Here is a 23,319-nt window from a genome sequence, read left to right as displayed (position 1 = left end):
CACACACACACACACACACACACACGATCTGAGTGATCACAAGGACGTGAGCAAACTTCCAGGTTCATCGTATTTCTTCATGAGGCTAAATGTTGTGTAAACACAAACATGCAATAATAATAATAATAATGGAGTGAGGGTGAAAAGGTGCTGGTTGCTGGGCAAGGTGAGGGGAAAGTCCCACTGCAATTCATTATAATCTTAAATTGGGGTGGGGGGGGAAGTGTTTTAATACAGATGGAAGCCTATTCATGTTTACTAAAGGTAGCCCTGTTTAGGGAAGATTTTAATGTTTAGTAGGTTATTGTATTTTAATATTCTGTTGGAAGCCGCCCAGAGTGGCTGGAGAGGGTATAAATAAATTATTATTATTATTATTATTATTATTATTATTACTTAGAAGTAATGTTCACTAGGGTTTACAACAACCTGATAAATAGGAATAAGTTTGCAGCCATAATTAAGTTGTGTCACACTAGGTGCTAAAACACAGAAACTCTAGTTGCACCTGAGGCTGCAGGCATAGAGAAATGTGGATGATCTCCCTTTGAAAACACAAACACTAGTTCTGTCTTGGTTGTTGAAAGGAAAGCAGACCTGTGTAGCCTTTGGGTGCAGCCTGAGATCTCTGCACCAAGCAGAGCCTAACCTAGTTCAGACCAAAGGCTTATGCACATTTATGTGGGAGTATTGATAACTGGTTTCCGGTCACATCAGGAGTCAGTGGTGGTTTAGGCAGGGGAAAGCCAGGATTTATGAGGCAAAAATCCTGGCAATGGGGTCTGGGGAGCTCACTGCATCCTGCTTTGCTGCGCAAGCCCGTGTATTCCAACTTGAAAGGCAGAGTGGGTGTGACCTGGGAGCATGTCCCTGCTATGGACGAGCCTCTGTCTCCGGCATGATTTGTGGTTGGTTCCTCTATAATTCGGACAATTGGCATTAATCAAGAGGTGCTCCTGGACCGACATATGCTAATGGCATGCAGTCAGTCAGCTGCCGAAAGGACTGGGCTTGGCTGTTTGAAGGTACAGTGGTACCTCCGGTTATGAACTTAATTTGTTCTGGAGGTCCATTCTTAACCCGAAACCGTTCTTAACATGAGGCGCGCTTTTGCTAATGGGGCCTCCCGCTGCTGCGCGATTTCTGTCTCATCCTGAAGCAAAGTTCTTAACCCAAGGTACTATTTCTGGGTCTGTAACCTGAAGCGTCTGTAACCCGAGGTACCACTGTAAAGTGGTACCCCTAGTTACGAACTTAATTTGTTCCGAAACCTGAAACTGTTCTTAACTAGAGGCGTGCTTTCGCTAATGGGGCCTCTTGTTGGTGCTGCGCCGCCAGCACACGATTTCCGTTCTCATCTGGGGCAAAGTACTCAACTTGAGGTAACTCTTTCAGATTAGCGGAGTTTGTAACCTGAAGTGTTTGTAACCTGAGGCGTTTGTAACTCGAGGTACCACTGTATATGAAGGATCACATACGTGAAATGGAATATTTATTTATAAGATGTAACAGAGGTGCTGTTTGTAAGAAGAAAAAAGCAGCCAGCTGGAAGAATGATTTAACGACAAGTGAAGGATGTCAACTGGACTCTAAATAAGAAATGATGCAGGTATGCAAGGAAATGATGATGATGATATGTTTCGAACAGGAGCAGGAAACCTGATTTTAAGAAATTGTATAAAATTAATTTGGTTTGTAATAATTTGGAGAATAAAAATAATTTTTTTGGGGGGGGGATGTCATTGACTACTGCAAGATTTACTTCTAAGTAAACATGCAGAATTTCAGTACCTCCCTCACTTCATTTAGAGCAGGGGTGGCCACCTCCCAAGAGACTGCGATCTACTTTCAGAAGTAAAATCTGGAAGTGATCTACCCCCGTTTTTTGGGAAGGAGGAAAGCCTCATTTTTTTGTTAGGCTGCAGGCTTCTTTGGGGAGGGGAGTTCCATTTTGGGGTGGGGAAGGAAGGCAAGGGAAGTTGGGGTTAAGTCACACATGAAAACATCACTATGGATGAAAACAGCCACACAGAGGGAGCTCCGTCTTCCCTTCCTGAGTTCAAACAACAATGGAGGGTGGGATGAGGAGGTGGGGCAGGAGTCAGATTTACCCACGTAGAGGATTGGGAGCCAGAGATCGACCACGATCTACCAAAACATTGCGGGGATCTACCAGTAGATCGCAATCGACCTGTTGGGCATCCCTGATTTAGAGGTTATTACAAAGTGTTGATGGTTCTTTTCATCTTGCCACCAACATAAACTTCCCTCCACTTTTTGCATAGCATTTAGCCTCATTAATAAGCGTTTTTAGGAACTTGAAGGCTTGCTTACTTCTTGGAGCCCTTCTAGTTGGGACTAATAAACATATTAACCTACTGTTATTTGATAGGCTAGGGCCTAGCATTAAGTAGGGTGAAGTGATAGTTTTGGAGAACCATTTAAAGACTGCAAATAGTTCCATTTATTTCATATATTTAGCCAGTAATGCAGGTGACATTTACATTTCCCAGTTTATGCTTCAAAATGCCCTGGATTGAGAGGTCAAGATGGACCTCAGCCTAGCTGAAGTGGTCTTAGGTGTCAACATCAACTTAGCTTCAAAGCTTATAGGTTTGTAATCTGCTAGGAGGCAGATTTGCCTAGGTACCTTCAGTTCCAGAATACTAATCTAGATTTATCTGTGAAAGCTAGGTTTGAATCCTTGTTCGACTTTAGAACTTTATGAGTGGACTTGGACAAGTAATGGTGTTTCTTCAGGCTAATCTGCATCACAGGATTGTAACTGGAGAGGCTAACACACCAATCTTGAACATTTCCATCAATTACTGATTTCAGTGTGATAGGCTAGTTCAGTCTTGCAACTTGCAAAAATACAAAAATTGCCTTCCTTGATAAAACCTATATCCTTGGAGTGTTCTGTCTCAAAGACTGGTCAGCCAGATACCTCTAGGGAAACTCATCAGCAGAGCATGACACAATAACCACCTCCAGCTTAGCTTCAACGTCTCTTAATCAAAGGCACATTGATACTGAGTACTGAGGTTTGAGTGTCATGTAGCTAGAATAGAGTTATAAGTCTGGCATGGGTGGGACAAGGTGGGACCAACAGACTGAGGAGCAAAGGCTTTTGACAGCAAGGAGAGTTGGCTGTTCTGCGTGATTCTTCAACATCAGTCACTTCCAAACCACCTGTTTAATGAACAATCATCCTTATTTATTTGCTGGGAAGTTAAAACCTTGTGTCAAGCAGTGCATTTTCCTGTCACCTCCCTTATCACAAAAAAGTCTGATCTTTAGCGGAAGTGGGTGTGTTGCGCAAGATCTTCAAATCAACTTTGATTGCACAACATAAATTTGCTGGTATGTGATTGCATCCCCCCCCCCCCAAAAAAAAGAATTGCATCAATCTGGAAGCATCAATTGACAAAGAGGTATTCCACAAGACTCCTGTATTAAAAATTTTTTTTTTTTTTTAAGTCATGATGTGTGTACTCTGATCACAAGCTCCATATGTTGAGATCTTGAGATAATAGGTCCTCTGGCCTGTGTTATTGAAATTCCAGCACATCTTTAGCGTGCTCCATTAAGTGAAAACTGGTGCACATATTGTCAAGGAGTAAGTTTTATAGGTGCAGAAGCCACCAGAAAATCTTGCAGTTTTTAAGTGTCTCTGGGTTCTGGAAGCACAGCGGCTGTTTACAGGCTGTGTGCTATCTGAACTTCAAGGTCAACTGCTCTGGGAACAGGCTATAATTACTGTCTAATGGGCAGCTCAGCTACTCTTCTGATCTTTCGGGCTGGACTGTACATTTTTGTGCTTTTTGTTTTGCATTATACTGTGTGGTGTAATTTTTACTGTTTGTAACTGAATTTTGCTCTAGGGAGCTAAGTTTTTGGACCTTGATGCATCTCAGCATGAACTGTATGATTTTTGAACCCCAGTAAACCAAACTGAAGAAAAGCCTGCTGTTTTTCTGTGTGGTCTTTGCACAGTAAAAGCTCTACAAGCATTCGCTAAGCTTTCGCTTCTCAGCTAAATTTAGCAATATGGGGGTGTCTCTGGTTTCTTAGCACCGTACCTTATCACATATATCATTTGGTCAGACATGAAATGGCTGAGTTGCGCTCACGTGGGGAGATACCAAGGCTCACTGAAACATCACAATACTGGTGTTTTTCCCCCTGTTTTCAAAAAAGCTTCCACACCATCGGTGACAGCAGGTGTATAACAGACAATTTTACTTAACATATTTTCTGCTGCAAGAGGAAACTGTATTAAAGGTTGGCATTTTGTTGATGACTATGTCTTGTGGATGGTGTGAAAAAATTGTATTGCATGACCAACACCAATTCCACAACCAATCTCCGTCCGGAAACACTCTGTTATTAGGATTGTGAAATTTCAGTATGCTGAAAGAATGCTTCTGCTTACCAAAGACAGCCCTTTGCAGAAGGCCCCTGGTTTGGTGCAATTCGAGCTGCTAGAGCTCTGTCCAAAACATTGCTAATCTGTAATGGAACAATGATTTGTTTACTGTGTTCCTATATACAGTTCATTGGGATTTGATCTGGAGCATTTTTCAGAAGATTTTTAAAGCAACCCTCAATTAATAAGTAATGCCCCTTCCTAATTTTAAGCAGGGTTGTTTCTATTGATTTCTAGCAAGTTTTATACCACTTATCTGAGTTGTGCTATGCAAGTGCTTTTGGTTTTGCATGTTTTCCACCTCATTGGCCTCCAATTAGAAAGGAAATACACATGCCCATGTGTAACCACATAATTGCCCTGGACTCCTTTTAAAATGCAGAACTAATGACATGGTTGGTTGGATTGCAGCCTATGCTTTATTTTCGTTAATGAAAATTAATTCTCATATACAAGTTCAGATAAAGATTTGTCACTGCCTCTGTGGGTTAAACCACAGAGCCTAGGACTTGCCGATCAGAAGGTCGGCGGTTTGAATCCCCGCGACGGGGTGAGCTCCCATTGCTCGGTCCCTGTTCCTGCCAACCTAGCAGTTCAAAAGCACATCAAAGTGCAAGTAGATAAATAGGTACCACTCTGGCGGAAAGGTAAACGGTGTTTCCATGCGGTGCTCTGGTTCGCCAGAAGTGGCTTAGTAATGCTGGCCACATGACCCGGAAGCTGTATGCCGGCTCCCTCGGCCAATAAAGCGAGATGAGCGCCTCAACCCGAGAGTCGGTCACAACTGGACCTAATGGTCAGGGGTCCCTTTACCTTTACCTACCTAGAGAGTGGGGATGCACATCCACATGCAAGGCATTCAGCTGTCAAGACTGTGTATGCAATCTGGTAGAAAAGTAGTACTTGTAGCAATCAGCTCTTCAGTCAAGAGAGACGCAGTCCCCTGCATCCAGCCAACCAACAGCTGATCAACAGAACAGTTTTTTTAGTAGTGAGATGCAAGCTAAGGACTCACACAAGGAAATTTCTTCCGGGTAGACAGACTGAGCAAAAAAGGAAAAGATAAAAGAAAAAGCGCTCACAATGAAGTCACATGCACCTCAAAAAAAATTAGCATTGAAAGTATTTTTTTTTTAAAAAATGGAAGCAAATGCCGCCTGTCAGGGAACTGACATCGGAGCAAGAGGCGAAGGGGAGGCTCCTAGATGATGCTGGCGAAGGACCCAGCAGCAGGGGGAGAAACAGCTCAGTAGAGGGGGAAGCAAATCAGCGCAACACCAGGGATAAAGGGGGGCAGATGGAATCGGAGAGAGGGCTCCAGGACTCTTCACTGGACCTCAGTGAGGAGGGGACAGGTCCTCCACTACCCACGCCCTCCCTGCGCAGAAGACTCCTGCGCAGTGAGAGGAGGAGGAGACTGGGTGTCAAACAACTTTTATGTTGGAAGAGGTTCAAGAAACGCCCACTGACGGATTCTGCCAGCGACTGAGGCAGCCACGATGAGAAAGGGCTGTGTAGTCAGAAAGGTTTAACAAGGCAAATTAGCCTAGAGAGGCACCAGTTTACGCACGAGTAACTTATACTCATTACACCGCCTATTGCAATTTTAAAGCATGAGCATATGCATTAAAATGGTTATCACAAAGTTACCTTTACCTTACCATAGCTATATCCTATCACTACAGGTTTAAACTGCTTTAAAATTCCTTTAAGTTTTAAAATTATGTTGTTCTGCAGGTGCTCTGCACTTTCTCCTGCGGTCATACCTTCCATTTAGAGCAGGCTTCCTCAACCTCGGCCCTCCAATGTTTTGAGACTACAATTCCCATCATCCCTGACCACTGGTCCTGCTAACTAGGGATCATGAAAGTTGTAGGCCAAAAAGATCTGGAGGGCCAAGGTTGAGGAAGCCTGATTTAGAGTGTATGTTTGAGTGAGAAAGAGAAGCCATGTTTGCACACAATGATAAACTAAACCATGGTTTACTGGGACCATGCAAATATGCATGCCTAGGTTTGGAAAGCATTCTAAGCCAAATCCCGACTTCACTGTCCCACCACACTGGGTTAGAAGGACTGTGGAGGAGCAGAGTATTATCATTATCATTAGTATTATTCACTGAATTCCGTCTGAATATCACAGAGCAGTTTACAATATAAAAACACATAATGAACAAAACTTAGTAGAAAAACTGTAATTATTTAGGTGTGTTTTTTTAAATCCCTTTTTCTGCTACAATTTGTTTTGCAAAGGATGGGGAGGGACTGCCATTACGGTCCTGATGCTGCACACGCCAACTTGGAAGTAAGCGGTGCAGGAGTTTTGAGTAGGTGTGAGTTTCTCTCTGTACTTCTGTAGGGTCCTTGAAACTGCCTCATTGGGGTAAGACCTACCAGGACTCATCACTGCCTCTTGGCCCCCTCTCCGCTTCTGCCTCTGATTCCGGGCTGCTCTCTGCCACAGCCTCTTCCTGCTCACTGAACCCTGTTACCTCTTCAGCTTCTGACACCTCCTCCTCTCAGTCTGCTCCCTCCTCTCCCTCTGACCACTCAGAGTTGTTCCACCACCCCCTGGCTCTGAGTCATTTTCCCTTGGGTCTACATTCAGCCAGTCCATGACACCCAGTAGGCCACAGTCTGCCTTGCTGTTCTGGGTCTCTTCCCTCCCTAGCCTGGTTAACACAAGGGCTTAAAACCACCCTATGACAATAAGCAATTTAATTTAGTACCAAAGAGTAGAATCACAAAACAAATGAGAAACTGTTCATTCAGGTTTCAGCATTTATTTTTTGTAAGGATGTTGCAGGTTAGGATTAATGATAAGGACATCATGCTAATGAGAGTAAAAAATTATTCTGAGAAGACACTATTTAAAGTAAGTTGCAACCCTTCTGCAAAAAACAAACACCATATTCTTTTCTCCTGTGAAGTTTCTCTTAACAATCAGTGACTGTTTCATTACAAAATACCAATGTGAAATGGGCTTACAAATTTAGTATTGCTTTTTAAATTGCTGCAACACATACAGTTTTTAACCAGGAGGAGGAACCAATAATTTTATATCTAATATTCCAATATAATAATCCAACTTGTCATTTAAACCAAAGTGGAAAATAGTGATTGCAAATGTACATTTTACTGCTGTATGGAAACTGTGTTTAAGGTCTGTATACAGGTTTTGAACATGTTACCTACAAGGCAGTTCAAACCCCTTTAGATAAAACAAAGTGAACTTAAGTTAGATCGGGACAAGAAAACCTAGAGCCTGCAGGCAACATGATTTCATCAAGTTCGTAAATAAAGATGGAAGGAGCTCCTTAACATATTGTCCTCTGCTCTACAAATGAGAGGAAGTAGAGAAGCAAAGCTTCAATGTATAAGGATCAGAGCCATCTGTAAGATAAAAGGGAAACTGTTAAGAATAAATGCCATTTTGGATGGTGTGCCTTACGACAGCCTGTTAGTCTAAGAAAAGAGATTTCTTTTAACAAGCGTTTGACTACTGTGAAAAATTGCTTCAAAAATACTACTCTTATTTCTAGCACACTACTGCTTTGTATAATGCATCAGAACTCAATCCAACCTTCTTCCCCTATACAGAAAACACAATCTTTCTACGGAACCAGTTCAATGAAAATACAGTGGTACCTCGGGTTACATATGCTTCAGGTTACATACGCTTCAGGTTACAGACTCCACTAACCCAGAAATAGTACCTTAGGTTAAGAACTTTGCTTCAGGATGAGAACAGAAATCGTACGGCGGCAGCAGTGGGAGGCCCCATTAGCTAAAGTGGTGCTTCAGGTTAAGAACAGTTTCAGGTTAAGAATGGACCTCCAGAACAAATTAAGTACGTAACCAGAGGTACCACTGTATGGCAGTTTCTCTTGCTTTATAAGATGTGGTTCCCATGCCTTCCATCACAGTTGCACTTGCGAAGAATTATCACAACATGCCTGTACTAAACCAGGTTTTCCACTCCATACTATCACTTTAGTACAGAGAAAGTAACCAGTTACCATTTTACAGCTCAGCTTGTTTTCAGTGCCCTTATTCACATGTAACACCAAGCCAAACCATGACTTAGCAGAACCAAGAAATGTTCAGGCCCTTTTTCTCCACCCTCAGCATTTTGCTACACTTGGCGTGTCATCTAAACACACACGCTTGGGTTAGCTCTCCCACGCAAACCACAAGCTGTAAACCACAGGACAAACTTCTCAGCTCCGTTTCTCTGGGGAGAGCTAAACCACGAATCTAGGTTCAGACAACAAGCTAAGACAGGCCATGGCTTAGGTCAGTGCAGCAGTAAAGCCACCAGAGATGAGCAAGCACGCCCACAGTCCATGAGCCCGTGTTTGCTTGTTTGTGGCAACGCAGCTGGGCTCTGCATTAAGTGCAAACTGAGTCAGTATGATGAGGATTTATAAGAATGTTGTGTAAATGAAAATACACTGTTAAAACCGTTCAACCATATGAAAAAGTCCTTTGACTTCAAAGGAAGAAAACAAAAATGTTTTGCATTTTAAAGACCATAGGAAAATATTGACCAAGCCCAGTAAGTGTTATATCCTAGCACAACCTGGCTACTGTATTTGTGGTGTTTCTTGGTGGTTTTTATTGTGCACAGAAATGTTTTAATTGCACAGCATCTTGGTATTATATTAATGAGATGGCATATAAAATGTTTAAAATACATCCCTAAAACCCTTTATTCAAATGATACAGAGAGATAAAATATAAAGCTAAAGAATACTTTAATACATTGACTTACTAGGGTCTTTTATTTGGTAGTGATTAAGTACTGAAAGCGCTTCCATTGCATGAGTCTTGCATTCCCACGCCAGCAGACCAGAAAGCGTTTTGGCTGAAGCTGTCAAAACAGGAGTTTAAAATGGTTGCTTCACACCACCATCAGTAAGTTAAGTTTCTTTGAGAACTTAAATAGAATCAAATATTTACTTACGCTTTGGATCAAATACTTTGTGTTTGATAAAACGTAGAACTTTATGATCATCACACAGCTGGAACAATAAAGTGAAAATATGTTCATTTAAACAGCAACAATCTAATTCTAGAGGATGTGATTTTGAGTTACAGAAACTGGTAATTTATGTAAAAAATTCTTTCCTGTAGCACCTTAAAGACCAACTAAGTTAGTTCTTGGTATAAGCTTTCGTGTGCATGCACACTTCTTAGTTGGTCTTTAAGGTGCTACAGGAAAGAATTTTTTACTTCGACTATGGCAGACCAACACGGCTACCCATCTGTAACTGGTAATTTATGTGATAAGGAGGACACTTGGCACAAAATGGGTCGAGATATCAGGAACCCCATTAATTTTAAGAAAGTGATTATAGGGTAAAAATTCACCAGAGAAGTGTCCCTCCATTGCCCAGAAATCCTACAGTCTCATGCTAAACTCTTGACAGAAACATCTTGCTGTCCAATTTTGAAAATTACAAGATATTCTACTTAAGATAATGAAACATGAGACAAGGGAACAATCATGAGTTTAGTCAGCTCTCAACTGTTCCTTTGCAAGTGGCATTCCCTGTCAGTACCAATAAACTGTTTGGCACTGACCCAAGAGAACCTCCTGCACTAGGGAGCTCTGCACTGAATAATCTTTGGTGCACCAAGTGGTCTGTTTTGAAGTTGACTGCATTGAAACAGCTTGCTAAAGCAAGATTGTTTTCTTCATCTTAGCAAGCAGTTTCAAAACAGATGGCTTCAATTCAAACCAGAATGTACAAATGGATGTAGCAAGTCTCTTTGAAGGTGCATGGCAACTTGAAACAAGATTGTTGTAACTGTCCCATCAGCTGATGTGGTTACACTGATCTCCTTTGAAAGCTGATAGGTATCATTTGATGTCATTATGTCGTATTATTGAGTGTAAGATCTGCAAGATGCAATTTCCCACCCCTACTCTAGGACATAAAAAAAGGAATCTGCTAAATTACATATAAAAGCTATGACTCCTGCAGCTACCTACCTTTACAAAGGTCTCTTCAGTTACACACAGCGGAACATTATGGTAATGCAACACACAAGATGGTGGCTGAATGATATTCTTGGAAGCTTGACCAGCATTAGTAAAGCGATTGTTCTTGCTCATTGTAAAATCTTTAGAGCTGCTTGTCCCATCTTTCAGCTCGAATAACTGACTAGGAATAATTGAATTCTGTTTGGATACACTATAAATAAAGAGTACATAATTAATAAAACTTTTTGCAGTAAAAAAGGTGTTATTTTTCACAGAATTCACAAAGCACAGAATTCACAAAGCATAATATGAACACAGAGGGGTAATCTACATTTTACGTGTCAAGTAGTGAAGTCAGTCATGCATTTATCAAGTTATGGAAGGAGATCAATGAAATATAGAAATATTTACATTATTTTTGTAACAAAGTTTACTCTTTGCATATATGGACAGTATTCTTTAAATAAAACTTTATTCAGCAGCACTTTTAGTATCTTACACTGCTGAACCTCTTACACAATAATCAGATTGATAATTCAGGCACAGAGGGAGCAATAACCTTGTCCTTCTGCCAGCATGTGAGGACTTTCTTATTTTGGCAGACTTTGGGGGGATTGACTGCTTTTAATGAAAGGGCTGGTGCTGTTTCCACTGTAATTATGTGTATGTTTTACTCAGATCTTCTATAGACAGTATTCTTTTAAAAAACTTTATTCAGCAGTATTTTAATATCTTACACTGCTGGACACATACATTATAGGTGTGCTTTAGTATTAGTACCAAGATGGAATGCACACATACCAAACATTAATTCTCTTCCCAAATAATGTGATATTGTTGAGATGCGTGACTGCTCTTTCAACAGCATATTCATCACCCATTTCCACTAAAGCTGTGCCTGGAATGCTCCTCATAAACTTCACCTGCAGGTTTAAAGAATGGTAAGTTAGGAAATTTTCGGTTTGGTTGGAATATGAATGACACTGTGTTCTCTTCACAGTAATCATGAATTATTCTTTAAATTTCATTGCCTAAACTTTTTTGATTTTACCTTCTCAATATTTCCATACAAGCAGAACAAATTGAAGATTCTTGAGCAGTTCATCTTTTGCTGCTGCAATCCAGTAACCATGACAACAGAACCTGAGGTGTTCCCCCCATACATGTAAGATGAGGAGGCCTGGGGAAGTGGGTAAGCCACAAGTTCTGGAGTATCCCGAGATGCCATTTGGTATCGGCTTGGTAGTGGTAACAGAGGACCACGCGATCCTAAAGAGAAAGTATTCTTTAGTGAATTTGGTTGGAAAAGTTTAATTGGCCGGATATGAAGATTAAAGCTGCCAAGTTTTAAAAGCTGCCAGTTTTCCAATAATTACTAATACATCTTAGCAATTAAGGTTTTGCTAGAATGAGCTATGCAGCTTTAGTATCAACTCCCAAAACATGGTCTATCTAGACAAGAATGTTAACTCACATCAACCAAAATATAATTCATACAATTTCCCCTTCCCCATGTGCCTCCAAGGAACAAGCTAACTTGAAATGATGTAGGGGCTGGAGCCAAGTGAGTTCGACTCAGAGCACACCAAATGAAATTAATGAGTTTAAGATAGTCATGTGCATTAATTTCAATGGGTCTAATCTGAGTACGACTAACAGTGGATAAACACCTAAAACCACAAGCCAGACTTAAGAATAAAGGACTGTATTGATTTCAATGACCTTCAGCACATCTAACTGTTAGCTTGTGGTCTAAGTGTGCGATTCCAAGTTTCAATCTGTTTTTAGAGGCGCTTTTTGTGTGCAAAGAGAGAAGTATTAAGCAACATTTCATCTTTACTGTGACAAAGTTAACTGCAACTTGGAAAAAAATATTGTTTGCTCACAGAATGACAACTTGATTTATAGTGAGCCATGTAAAGTCTCTGGTTATTACCAAAATGTATTGGCATTTAAAAATAAAAAAGGAGATCATGAAAAACTGGTCATAAATGGATGTGCCATTTGGCACCAGGGCATGAGAAAGCCTCCCTACCCAAGGGCCAAATTCCCTTGTGGACAACCTTCTTAGGGCCACATGCCAGTCGTGGGCAGGGTCAGACGCAGCAGTGAGTGAAGCAACAAATATAAAATTTACCTTTGCACAATAGGCTTGTTTCTACACAGCCTCCCACACCTCTGTCAGCCCTCCAGCCAAGCAAGAGGCATCATCGGAGTTCAAAGACACATTCTAGGCAGACATAAACACTTAGGGCACAAAGCAGGGCCAATGAGGGGAGTGGCCTGGTAAGAGTTTTGGGGTCAAACAGAAAGGCCTGGAGAACAAAAGCGACCACCAGGCATGAGGTTCCCCACCCTGCGATAGGGCAAATGAGGGGGCACAATGAGACAGACAAATGTGGTGCCTGATTAATGTAGCAAGACTTTTTAAAAAGTGTTGGCCCAAGAGTGGTGGGGAAAGGATTTATACTACAGATTGCAGAATACATTAAGATGGCACCACAAACAAAAAAATAGGAGGAAAATCTAGACATATACAACTATATTCACCATATAACCCATTTTCAATATAACCCTTAACTGGAAGCCATATAACCTACCATAGCCATCATGCCTAAATGAGGAGTGGTGCTCTCCCAGAATAGCTTGCCTCTGACTGCCTTCCCCTCTATCTAAAGGAGAAAGAAAAGCATCATTAAACAATAGCAGCCCCCCTTAAAGATATTGGAGTTTATCAGTAAGCAACTGCGGGGAAGGGGTAATATTTTCTGGTTAAGAAGAACACTGCTGGATACTTCAATGTTACTCTAAGATTTTAGTCTGGATACTTTAAACAACCTATTATAAGCTGATTTGCTCCAGCACAAAAACACAGTTGTAAGAAGCCAATATTAATGTTGGCTTGATAATATTTGTTTGAGAAGATTTGCCACTTTAAGCCTGAGAAGCCTGGACCCTAATACTATAGACCAGAGGTTTTCAACTGTTTTGGGTCCACGGCTCTGTTGACCAACTACTTTCTTTCTGCAGCACCCTACAGGGCTCAGAAGCCCACTTATGTCACCCCTTGCCTGCAGAGCTGGTAGTCCCTCACCCCTCCCTTGTGGAGGGTTCCCTCAGCAAATCTTCCCTCATCTCTTCCTCCCTCTCCTTCGGAGTACTCTGGGCAGTCGCAGCTGCTGACCCGATATCTGCCCCAAAGAGAGGTGCCTTCTCAAACTGCCCCACAGGGGCCTGGGAAGCACCACTTGGCCAGCCCTAGAGGCACTATTCACCTGAGGGGCTTGTAGCTAGAGCTGCAGCAACAAACAGCCATGCAAGCCTTTGGGCGGCAGAAATGTGAGATAGCATCAGGAGGGAAGGAAAGAGGGACAGAGGCTAGTGTTGCCCGCAGCACCCCTGACCATCATTCAAACCACTGCCATAGATTGTAAATTACCTATAACTCTCATAAAAACAAGTTGTAAATGCAGTACAATCAAAGGACAGTACCTGTATCACACTATTAGCTTCAACAGCAACACATTTTCAAAGTGGGTTTCTTTCAAGAAGTTTCAGCATAATATAACAAAAAATTATATTACATGGTTTCATAATCAGTAAACTGAAAAGCACCATATTTGTGTACATACATAATTACATCAACAACTGGAGAAGTGCTGAGAAGAATATACATTACTATTAATACAGTCTATGTTATACTTTCAATACTGAAAAATTAAAACTATTAAAAGCACTTTTAACAATGAAAATTTCTTTCAACAAGCCACATTTTATACTAGAATGTAAAGTTAACCAAGGGGTCAACAGTACTGGATGAAAGCAGTACACCAACCTAAAGTAATTATTTGCAATATGCAATTAAACATGTATTACAAAAAGAAACAGCAATTAGCTTTAACATCCACTTCTTGCTTTCAGTAGACAATCAGAAGTTCCAATACCGCAACTGATTGTTAAGCAATGGGAAATGAGAAACATCCAGCTGAAGTAGCATACAGTTCTTTCTCAGTTTGGATAATGCACAATATTTCAAGCTTTGTTTCCAGTGTTTGAGACGTTTAAAACAACCAAGGAATTAGATAGTCGTATAATAATTTGATTTTGATAGTGGGAGAGTAAAGAGAGATTGTGGCACCCAGAACACAATTTCCACAGATTTCAGCGTGTGCTATCCAAAATGGAAGTGCTAGTCATCTCACATACTAGCCACATCACTCAGCCATTAAGTTACAGAGGACAGGATTTTTGTACAACGGAAGTAGCAAACATCAGTCACCAGAATTACATGTTGGAGTAGGATGCAATGGCAGTCTTGAGCTTGGGAAATGAAAAATCAGGATTAAAATTGCCCAGTTCTGAAGATCAGTGGGTACCCTTGAAAACCAAGGTTTACCTTCTGACAATAGTTACGAAGCTAACAAACTACTTAGGGAAAAGGTTGGGATGCAAAATGTAATTTTATATAAATACAGCCATCAGCTCAAATCTCCTGCTTTAAATCAACTGCATTTCGGTTAAACACTAAACTTGGGCACATTTTCCTGTCTGAAGAAACCAGAACGGAAGCCTGCTTTATGAAGAGAATTCTCCCCGAATCTTGCATGTAAAGCAGCCCATCACATTGACACTTTTGTGTAGGCCACTCCTGTAAGAATGCCAAGAAAATCAGTTAAGTATTACATCTCTAGCTGATGAAGCTGCCCACTCCTTGTCAATCAGTATGCTGTACACAACATTAAAAATACTCAAGCATTTTCCGTGCTGCTTTATTAAGACTGTTGCTGGTTACAGATTTTGGAGAAAGAAGTAACTGTGTTTTCTTTCATCACTTCTTGTCTAGAGCAAGGATGAGATATATGTGGCGCTCCAAATGTTGTTGGACTAAAACTCCCATCATGCCTGGCTAATGGCAATGCTAGGTGTAGCTGATGAGAGCTGGAGTCCAACACAACCTGCAGGGCTACAGATTTCCCATCTCTGCTCAAGGAAGAACATTGCTACAAAATGAACTGTAAATGGTAAATTCAGCTCTCTTCTTGCCTGAAACACATGGGAAGGAACAAGGGAGCAACTCTACTTCAGTACAAGATAGAACAGTATGCTTATATCTTGTTCCACGGGTCCAAGGGAGCTTTACATTTCACATACACAGGCCACAATATAGGAGCCACTCTAGTCCATGGCAACCCTGTTTGAAACTGAGAGTACTTTCCAAATCAATTTTTATTAAAGTTTTCACAATTCAAGAGAAGAATATCTAGAACAAATAGAATCAAAAAGTCTGGAAAGAGAGAAAGAGAACAGGAAAGAGAGAGAAAGGATAAAAGAGGGGAGAACGAAGAAAACAACACTTCTGCTTCTTTCAAAAGTAGTTTGTGATATGACACTGAATTTGCTGATGAAATGGAAATAAAAAATTCCACCGGACATTGCCACACACTTGGGAGCACCTGTTTTGTTTGTTTTCCTTCAAGAAAATATTTCTCATTTCCCAATCTTTCATGTACTAAGCCAAGGCACAGTTTAAAATTACAGTCTGAACTACATGTTTGCTAGTTGCTTGAATATGCATCTATATATTTTGGAAAATTATCCACTCAATTGCCCAAGGTAACTCAGTGACTTCCCAATTCGGTAGTTTGAAGGAGGGGGAACATGAGCTTTAATGTAACGTACTGCAGGTGGACAATCTGCTAACCAATACTGCAGCCCCCTTATTAACCTTTTACAAACACTTAATTCTGCATGTCCAAGCCCTAACCTTTAAATAATACATTTTTACAAGCCAAAGCACTACCAGTAAAAACAACCTTTCAGCAATGATTAAAAGGAAAGTTGAAACCTTCACTATGTTTAAAATTTAGAAGATACTCTACCTTGGTAAAGTTAAGTTCCCACCTCCATGTTATAAATGCCTAGATTTTCAAAAGGTACATTACAGCAGATTATACACAAATCATTCAGTTACAAAGAACATTTACAGAAATCAAACTACATAGCAATTCCTTTTACATTTCCATGCAGGTTTTTTTACTGACGAAAACACTATTCCAACTAGTTTCTGCAATTAAAAATGCTCAGACATTTTAGACCTTGAATCAAATATTGGTGCTTGCGGGGACTCATTTGACAGGGTACAGGTGAATTTCAATTAATCTTTAAAGTAAGTGCAGTCCTTTAGAAAGCATTTACACTGGTAAAAAACCAGGAGAGAAACAAGAGTTTGGATCTTCCATTTTATGGTGTTTCATTCTACAATGGTAATTTTAAAGGGACATAAGATTGGAAACACATGCAAACCGGTTTAGAATGGGTACAGTCTACCATGGTATTTTCGTGCCATGCAAACCAGAAGTGCTGTAAGTGGTCCTCCTTGATATGCTTGTGGTGATGGTGCATGCAGTATGCAGTCAAGGTGAGTTGCAAGTCTGAGGTTTTTCAGAGGGCCTGTTGATGATGCCGATGTGGTGCATGATGAAGTGTAGAGTCAGCCTGCTGGAGTCCTCTATCCTTCTTAATGCCCTGTCCAACAAGTGAGGAAAATCCTTTCCGTGGAGAAGCAGTGTGCAAGTTTGTAGTTTGTAAGGAAAGTCTGCATCGGTGTCCTCTCCTCCAAAGAGTGAGAGCTGCTTGGAGAAATGCAAGTCCTTGTACTGCAAACATGCTTGCATGTGTGGGCTCCTTGTTAAATAGCTCAATATAAACCAGCAAGGGGCAATAATGTTGAGTTATTCTTTTCCAGGATTACAGGTCAGGATGCCTATTACAAGAGCTGCATCAGAAATACCTGGCTTGAAGTGACTAACACATTAGACAAGCTAACTGCATATATTTATATATTTAAATGCACATTTAGTATAATTACCAAAATACTTACCTCTGCCCAAATATGGTTTTGTATAGTCCCAACTACAATTGTCATTTCGAATGACATTAAGTCGAGTTGACTGTTAAAATATAAACAAATAGCAAGTCTTAATCATTGCTTTTCTCCCAAAACAGTTTAGCCGCTGAAGAAAGTATGATCATTACCTTTGCATATTCTATTTTTAGTGTACAACATCCTGCGTATATATCTGCTCCGTTGAGCACTGCTTTTGCCTTCTGAGCACAGAGAACCGATTTGAACTTGATTTATGTTAAGGATTGTTGTTTAAAACAATGCCTCCACCCCCCCCCCCCAAAATAGCCACAAGTCATGCTAATTTAAACCACAACACAGTAGATCTCCTAGAAATTACTCAAGGGCTCTTTATTTAACATGTGGTTACAAATGCAAAAACACTAATTTTATGTATGAATGAATGACTAATACCATAGTCAGCATGGCCAGTGATGAGGCATGACTGGAGCAATACTCAAACACTATCTAGAGAACCACAAGCTCCCCATCCCCAATTTAGGTAATAGTCTGCACTGCTCTCAGGATGGGATATGAGGTGGAAAAGAATGGGATGGCTCCTAGTGATAAATGGCAAGAAACACAGGATAGCCATTCAAAATGCTTTCCACAGCTGGAAAGAACAGCTGACCACAGGTGTAACTGGGATGCTCCCTCTGGCCGGCAGGAGCTGCCATGTTGCTATATAAACAGTGGCTGTGAAAAAGGAAGTAGGCCAGAGGCTGGATTATGTGCAGAGATGAGTTCAGTGATTCCCTAGCACAGAGTTGCTTCTTCTCCTCTCTCTCCCCCGTGCCCTACTGCCTCACCAAAAGCTAATAAGAACTCCCTTGCTTTATCCCTCTCCCTTCTCTTTCCTGCCAAGAATCCTGCCTGCAACCAGCAACTCCCCACACCTTGCGGCATCCTTGTTTTTGGATCTGTTTGGTTGCTTTTTAAAAAAAAGAATGGTTCTGATCTGTTTAAAATATATTAAATCTACTAATTGTGTATTTAATTATATATACAGGCAACTTTCAATTTGTGCACGTTCAAGGCATGTGTGACTGACTGCACATGCAATGTTTGACACCAGAAGAGGAAAAAATGGCGGCAGGGTGAGGGTAAGGCAAGCTTACGAGAGCGATGACCCTGAACACAACCCTCACGCAAATGGGGGGCTGCCTGTGTTTAATTAAATATATTAATTGTGCATATTAAATAATATTTATTGCAAACTCTAATATATGATATGGAAATTTAAATCACTGTGTGGTCCCCAGGTTCTGTGTCAAAGTACTCTTGTGGCCCACTTGGTCTGAGAGGTTAGACTGCCCTGCCCTAGAACATAATCTACACACAGAGACACAAAGTGATACAAAAAGGATATTCAACCAGGGCTTGTATTGCGTTCTTCTTGAATATGACAATACGTTTTACTTTCCCCACAGGGTTGCACACTGTATACAAAACATCCTACAGAAGAATGAGGGAAATAGTCAGAGATTTGAAGATTTACCTGACAAATACTATTCAAAATGTTATTAGCACACACAAACAAAATAACCCCCATTTAAAGTTTGGATTTAGTTTCTGAGAGAAAGTCTCTTGTGTACTATGTAGTTATGTAATGATGAGAGAAAAGGGGACAAACATTCTAAAGTTTATCCATGAAACAAGGCAATTCAAAGCAGTAAGCCTAAATTCAGTTTTATCTCTATGCAGTCAGATATCTAATAAGACTGCCAAAATTTTAGTGCTCTTAAACAAATTTTAACTTGTCTTATAGCATTTATAAATTGGGAATACACAGAATCAAAACAATAATTTCAAAAACCTCAAAGTATGCAAGAAAAATGAAAGAAGACGACTCACTCAAATGCACTTGCTAAAACCCAAGGTCTTAAAACACAAGGATTTTACCTTATGCAGCTAATATGATGCACTAAGGTTAGGTAAAGTTATGCTTAAGAGTAAGACGTACCACTGTAATTGGATATAGAGGGTTCTGAATTGATAAGAGAAGAACTTTGTTCCCACCAGAGACACTGTTTGTGTTTTCCGGACGAGTAATTCTTTTGCTTGTAGAGTAATTGAAAAATGCTTGTTGCCCAGCTATATATAACGGTTCACTTAATGCAAATGTCACACATTTTTTGGCACTTTCAATATCCTCAAATTCTACCAAAGCCTGGCGTTTAAATGATATCATCATCACATAACTGCAGGAAAAACAATAAAACCATTAATGAGCTCTAATTATTTAAGGCCATCAATTGTAAATCATAAGTGAAATTTGATCTTAAAAGACTTTACACTAAAAATTCTTATTGTAAACTCAAAAAAAACCTACTACCTTTCTTAAAGTCAATGGAACCCAAAACTAAGAATTTGTCAAGAATGTATAACTTGCTGCTGAAATGGAACACTCAGGATGAAACAGTAAAATCGGCTATGATTAAATGGGCAGAAGACGTTGGACATAACATTATGTTTGCTGACTGGGAACAGTTGTGGACCACAGGTATGAAATTTACGGCATGTAATGCCTTAAGAGAGAATATTATGAAAATGATATACAGGTGGTACATAACCCCAGTCAAGCTTGCAAAAATCTATCATTTGCCCGATAATAAATGTTGGAAATGTAAAGAAACTGAAGGTACATTTTTTCACCTTTGGTGGACGTGCCCAAAGATTAAGGCTTTCTGGGAAATGATATATAATGAATTAAAAAGGGTATTCAAATATACCTTCCCCAAGAAACCAGAGGCCTTTCTCCTGGGCATAGTCGGCCAAATGGTGTTAAAAAAGGATAGAACTTTCTTTATGTATGCAACAACAGCAGCAAGAATACTCATCGCAAAGTATTGGAAGACACAAGAACTTCCCACGCTGGAGGAATGGCAGATGAAATTGATGGATTATATGGAACTGGCGGAAATGACTGGCAGAATCTGTGACCAGGGAGAAGAGTCGGTGGAGGAAGAGTGGAAGAAATTCAAAGACTACTTACAGAAACACTGCAAAATTAAAGAATGTTAGAGTGATGTTGGATTGAAAATAAGTGGTTTCCAGCTGTACAGGATAAAGTTATAGTTAGACTAAGATTAAAGATTAGGATTAAAGAAATTTAACGAAATGGAAATTTGGTACTTAAGAGGTAAAATTTTAATGCTATATTATATTGAGATTAAAGATTGGGATTAAAAAAGTGGAAAAGAAATTGCTGGACAAACAATTTGGACTGGAATACAAAAGAGGGAGGTATGAGGAAGTCCAGAAAATAAGTAAATTTAAAAACGGAAATGAAAAGGTGATATTGTTTTTAATTGTTCTGTTCCTTTTATTTTTTTTGTTTTCTGCTCTCTGTGTTTTTCTTCTTTTTTTGGATTATGTACTGTGTATTTGTATTTGTGTATTTCTTTTTTATGTTTTTCTGCTTAACTTCTTATTGAAACCTTAATAAAAATTATTTAAATAAAAATAAAAATGAAGAGGTCTTTTAAAAATACATTACAAAGCTTGTTGTGAGTCACCCAAGATCTAATATATAATAAACATACCATATGGTTCCAAATTTTTCAAGCGCCTCCACAACATCCGCCTCCACAACTGATTCACAGAGCCCTCGGACATGGACCACAGGAGAAACAGGAACTTTGTGAAAACTTCCACCAGCATTCTAGGAAATGAAAGTGATAGACTTTATTTTTCAGATCTAAATCTATCAAAAACAATATTATAGATGATTAACTGACAAAGTAATTTGAAGGCCCCTTTTGAAAGGGGAATGAAATATGAAGTTATATATACAACACAATTCAGAGTTGTTAGAACAAACTGCCTTCAGAAAAGTGAAGAATGGAGGAAAACACCTCCCTCTTCCCATTGTTTTATTAGCGGAAACCAAGAGAAATTTTGCCTCCTGAACAATAAATCCTTTGATGTGTAAAAGCGGACCTACGTATCCTCAGGCGGCTGGTGGCAAAGCCAGGTGCATCTGACAAAGTGGTCTCACCGGCTCACTTAAATCTTCATCCACAAGTGCAGGGGACTTGGGCTAGATGATCCTCATGGTCCCTTCCAACTCTACAATTCCATTATTTTCTTTGTTGTTGTTTAGTCGTTTAGTTGTGTCCGACTCTTCGTGACCCCATGGACCAGAGCACGCCAGGCACTCCTGTCTTCCACTGCCTCCCGCAGTTTGGTCAAACTCATGTTGGCAGCCTCGAGAACACTGTCCAACCATCTCGTCCTCTGTCGTCCCCTTCTCCTTGTGCCCTCCATCTTTCCCAACATCAGGGTCTATTCCAGGGAGTCTTCTGTTCTCATGAGGTGGCCAAAGTATTGGAGCCTCAGCTTCACGATCTGTCCTTCCAGTGAGCACTCAGGGCCGATTTCCTTAAGAATGGATAGGTTTTATCTTCTTGCAGTCCATGGGACTCTCAAGAGTCTCCTCCAGCACCATAATTCAAAAGCATCAATTCTTCGGCGATCAGCCTTCTTTATGGTCCAGCTCTCACTTCCATACATCATTACTGGGAAAACCATAGCTTTAACTATATGGACCTTTGTTGGCAAGGTGATGTCTCTGCTTTTTAAGATGCTGTCTAAGTTTGTCATTGCTTTTCTTCCAAGAAGCAGGCGTCTTTTAATTTCGTGACTGCTGTGATCACGGAGCCCAAAAAGTAAAATCTCTCACTGATTTTCTTTACGTACATGTAAATAAAAAACCTGTCACACCTTAAGATGCTGTTTCCTGTTACAGACTGATCTTTCTGAAACATGCTCAGCCCTCTTCCCACATGCACGCTTATTATTATTGTTATTACTGTATTATTGTGAGTATTCATTAATTTTCTACACCGCCTGTCACCCGAGGATCACAGGGCGGTTTACAATATAAAAACAGGTAGATGCGTGACATCCCTAACGAACAAAACTTTGTGGAAATACTAGGATTCAACTTGTGTATTGAGAAGGATGGGGAGAAACGGAAGCGTTAAGGTCCCGATGCTACTACACACGCCGACCTGGCAGTTGGCGCACCTGGCAACGGGGCGCTGCTGCGCGTCTTCTCTACCCGCCGTTCACTCCCGGCGAACACTGCGAAGGGCGAGGATTATAAGAGGCAGGCCCTCCTTACCCCTCCCGAGCAGTCCCCGGTGCGAGGGGCGGCCTCCTCGCGGCTCTCGCCCTCCGCGGCGGCGGCGCTGGGCTTCAGCCGCTTGGTCTGGCTCTCGTAGGCGCCGTCCTCCTCCTTCTGCCCAAAAGACGTCGCAGACATGACCAGCGAAGTGCGGGTGAGGAGGATACTGGACACTCGGGGCTCCGCAACCGGCGCGCGAACCGGCAGTCAGGCGAAGAGACCGACGAGGATGCTCTGGACCAGTTCACCTCACAGAAGGCAGCCGCGAAGGATCGGGAAGTACAGCGCAGGCCCTTGTCCTGCGATTGGAGCGACCTTTGTGTGGAAAGCTCCGTGATTGGCTAACGGAGAAGCTTCTCAAAGTTCAGGGACACGCGGCTGGGCAAATGGGACGCCCGTCACCGCTAGATAAACCCTCCGCTCCTCCCCGCCTTCTATTGCTCTCTCGTCCCCGCTTCCCCTACCAGGGCCTGCCGCTGGAGCCGTTTGTTCGACGGAAGAGGAAAGACGCGCGCGCGCGCGACCTCGCCGTTACCAAGGCTAACGGTCGCCCGCGCCCGCGCTGAGGGGAGGGGAGGTTTTGTGTATCTGTGCAGGATGGCAAAGGGTGGTTCTCGCCAAAGCGGCCTGGAAGAAGACAACGATAAAAGCGAATCTCTGGCTGATTGATTGATTTAAATAGATCACTCTGGCTGATTAATTTGTTTAAATAAATGTAATTTATTTTTGGAAGAGGATTGAGAAAGGTCCGTTGGAATGTCAGCCCCGGGATGGACCTTTAACCAGTGAACGTACAGTAACCCAAGCCTAGTTCTGCTCTGTTATGTACTGAGTTGAATAGGATCCAAACTGTAGCAGTCTGATTGG

The 23,319-nt window shown here is 41.1% G+C and overlaps 1 protein-coding gene across 3 annotated transcripts; it reads right to left on the bottom strand.

The window, feature by feature from the left end:
* Nucleotides 1–7,195: 7,195 nt before the first annotated feature.
* LOC308474569 (heterogeneous nuclear ribonucleoprotein L-like) lies at nucleotides 7,196–22,943 on the bottom strand. Of its 3 annotated transcripts, none has more exons than XM_081001045.1 (13): nucleotides 22,450–22,943; nucleotides 20,867–20,985; nucleotides 19,285–19,522; nucleotides 18,692–18,776; nucleotides 17,453–17,550; nucleotides 17,298–17,367; nucleotides 13,018–13,089; nucleotides 11,469–11,686; nucleotides 11,219–11,340; nucleotides 10,427–10,628; nucleotides 9,395–9,452; nucleotides 9,203–9,301; nucleotides 7,196–7,821 (listed from the first exon to the last, which is right to left on the bottom strand). In XM_081001045.1, the coding sequence occupies exons 1-13, from the start codon at nucleotides 22,588–22,590 to the stop codon at nucleotides 7,766–7,768; spliced, it is 1,578 nt and encodes a 525-aa protein (XP_080857171.1). In that variant the 5' UTR covers nucleotides 22,591–22,943; the 3' UTR covers nucleotides 7,196–7,765. The 3 variants fall into 3 exon arrangements, with proteins under 3 accessions (XP_080857171.1, XP_080857172.1, XP_080857173.1); XM_081001046.1 differs by having other exon boundaries at nucleotides 22,353–22,483; XM_081001047.1 differs by lacking the exon at nucleotides 22,450–22,943 and adding an exon at nucleotides 22,337–22,442.
* Nucleotides 22,944–23,319: the final 376 nt, after the last annotated feature.

Source organism: Podarcis pityusensis (genome assembly GCF_964106645.2).
Source record: "Podarcis pityusensis genome assembly, chromosome: 3".
Taxonomy (NCBI): Eukaryota; Metazoa; Chordata; class Lepidosauria; order Squamata; family Lacertidae; genus Podarcis; species Podarcis pityusensis.
The sequence above is the reverse complement of the archived record's forward strand: the minus strand, read 5'-3'. Positions and strand labels throughout refer to the sequence as shown.

Excerpts from the sequence above, each read along its gene's own strand:
- LOC308474569 (XM_081001045.1), bottom strand. The coding sequence starts at position 22,590 with ATGTCTGCGACGTCTTTTGGGCAGAAGGAGGAGGACGGCGCCTACGAG. Across the intron at positions 17,551-18,691 it reads CGCAATACAAGCCCTGGTTG|AGTTCAAATCGGTTCTCTGT; the intron begins AATATCCTTTTT and ends TAACATAAATCA. Across the intron at positions 17,368-17,452 it reads TAAAAATAGAATATGCAAAG|TCAACTCGACTTAATGTCAT; the intron begins GTAATGATCATA and ends ATATTTTAACAG.